We start from the raw sequence: 2048 nt of genomic DNA on the forward strand, positions 1-2048 counted from the left end.
GGATTCTTCCCCTCGTTTAGTCTGTAACTGTGTGTGTGTGTGTGTGTGTGTGTGTGTGTGTGTGTGTGTGTGTGTGTAGCGGTCTGTGGAACGTGCCGTACATCACTCAGGCCTACCTGATCAAAGGCAGCATGCTGCGGTCCAAACTGTCCCAGGTGAGCCTGTACGTGGACGAGGGGACGGACCCCGACATGGTGTTCTGCAGGAGCATCAGAGACCAGGTAACTCGCTGAACACCTGCTCACATGGTTCTTGTTAGTGATAATAATGTACAGGTGGCTTTTTGTTTAGCCTTTTAATATTTCAGGTATATTATATATCTTTTATATATATATATATATATATATATAAGATTGATCATATTCAGAATAAACAAGGTCTCGTAGAAACGGGGACAGGAGAAAGGAGGGTGTCGTGATAAAAAGCCTCCACAGGCACATCACAGACTAACATGATCTGAGTCAGTGTGACTGCACTTCCTGAGGAGCTCTCTGACGTCCCTCCACAATAAAGCTCCAGAACGTCATTCAGAACCTCAGGGAGAACCTCAGTGAGAACCTCAGGGAGAACCTCAGGGAGAACCTCAGGCAGAACCTCAGGGAGAACCTCAGGGAGAACCCTGCTGTGTTTACGTGTCCTTCAGTATCACAGTGCTGCAGTGATGAACATCATGTTACTCTGACAGGAAGTGATCACAGGTGATCAGCTGCAGTTATTGGGAGTTTGAGTGACAGAACGTGGAGGCGGGACAACAGCTCCTCTGATCTCTGACAGCTGTGATTGTATTTGTTTATTTTATCAGTCAAGTTTGTTTGTCCTGAGGAAATAAACCCTGGGACAGTGGAAGTGATGAACAGTGTGTGTGTGCAGGGTGTCTTCATGTTCGTGTCAAACCGCGATGAGTTTGGTCGCCTGGTGGCGTCGACCAGCTTCAACACGTCCAGGCTGCACCCGGACATGTGGCAGATCTTCGACAACCCTGTGGTGAGGCGACACACCTGAGCGTTACTGACATGAGCAGGTGAGGAAGAGATCCAGAGCGCAGGCTGAGTGTGTCTCTGTTCACAGGACTGGAAGGAGAAGTACATCCACGAGAACTACTCCAGAATCTTTGAAGATGACAAGACCTTCGTGGAGCAGGTGACAAAACACCCCCGATAAATCCCACAATCCTCCCTGTTTTACCTGACAGCTCATTAATGATGTGTGTCTCCCAGCCCTGTCCAGATGTTTACTGGTTTCCAGCTTTCTCAGAGAAGATGTGTGATCACATGGTGGAGACCATGGAGGACAACGGGGAATGGTCTGGAGGATCACACAAGGTAACCTGTTCCCCTGTTCACCTGTTCATCTGTTCCCCTGTTCCCCTGTTCACCTGTTCACCTGTTCACCTGTTCACCTGTTCATCTGCTCACCTGTTCACCTGTTCCCCTGTTCACCTGTTCATCTGTTCCCCTGTTCCCCTGTTCACCTGTTCACCTGTTCATCTGTTCCCCTGTTCACCTGTTCATCTGTTCCCCTGTTCACCTGTTCATCTGTTCCCCTGTTCCCCTGTTCATCTGTTCCCCTGTTCACCTGTTCATCTGTTCATCTGCTCACCTGTTCACCTGTTCATCTGTTCCCCTGTTCCCCTGTTCATCTGTTCCCCTGTTCACCTGTTCATCTGCTCACCTGTTCACCTGTTCACCTGTTCATCTGCTCACCTGTTCATCTGTTCACCTGTTCACCTGTTCATCTGCTCACCTGTTCACCTGTTCCCCTGTTCACCTGTTCATCTGTTCCCCTGTTCCCCTGTTCACCTGTTCACCTGTTCATCTGTTCACCTGTTCACCTGTTCCCCTGCTCACCTGTTCACCTGTTCACCTGCTCACCTGCTCACCTGTTCACGTGTTCACCTGCTCCCCTGCTCCCCTGTTCACCTGTTCCCCTGTTCCTGTGTGTGTGTGTGTGTGTTTCTGTGGTGTGTGTGTGTGTGTGTGTGTCTCTGTGTGTGTGTGTGTGTGTGTGTTTCTGTGGTGTGTGTGTGTGTGTGTGTGTGTGTGTATATG

At 49.6% G+C, this 2048-nt stretch overlaps 1 protein-coding gene across 1 annotated transcript in view; it reads left to right on the plus strand.

The window, feature by feature from the left end:
* The window catches only part of LOC111647837 (multifunctional procollagen lysine hydroxylase and glycosyltransferase LH3-like), a gene marked incomplete at its 5' end in the record, with an annotated part of 11144 nt that overhangs the window by 2899 nt on the left and 6197 nt on the right, over nucleotides 1-2048 (plus strand). Inside the window, 4 exons of the mRNA XM_087171562.1 lie at nucleotides 80-221; nucleotides 871-984; nucleotides 1069-1140; nucleotides 1218-1913. Of these exons, the coding sequence (XP_087027688.1) occupies nucleotides 80-221; nucleotides 871-984; nucleotides 1069-1140; nucleotides 1218-1913 (1024 nt within the window). The remainder of the gene's footprint in view (nucleotides 1-79; nucleotides 222-870; nucleotides 985-1068; nucleotides 1141-1217; nucleotides 1914-2048) is intronic.

The sequence above is a fragment of the Seriola lalandi genome, unplaced genomic scaffold (genome assembly GCF_002814215.2).
Source record: "Seriola lalandi dorsalis isolate HSWRI2012SDOR001 ecotype SW California unplaced genomic scaffold, Sedor1 jcf7180002055009, whole genome shotgun sequence".
NCBI lineage: Eukaryota > Metazoa > Chordata > Actinopteri > Carangiformes > Carangidae > Seriola > Seriola lalandi.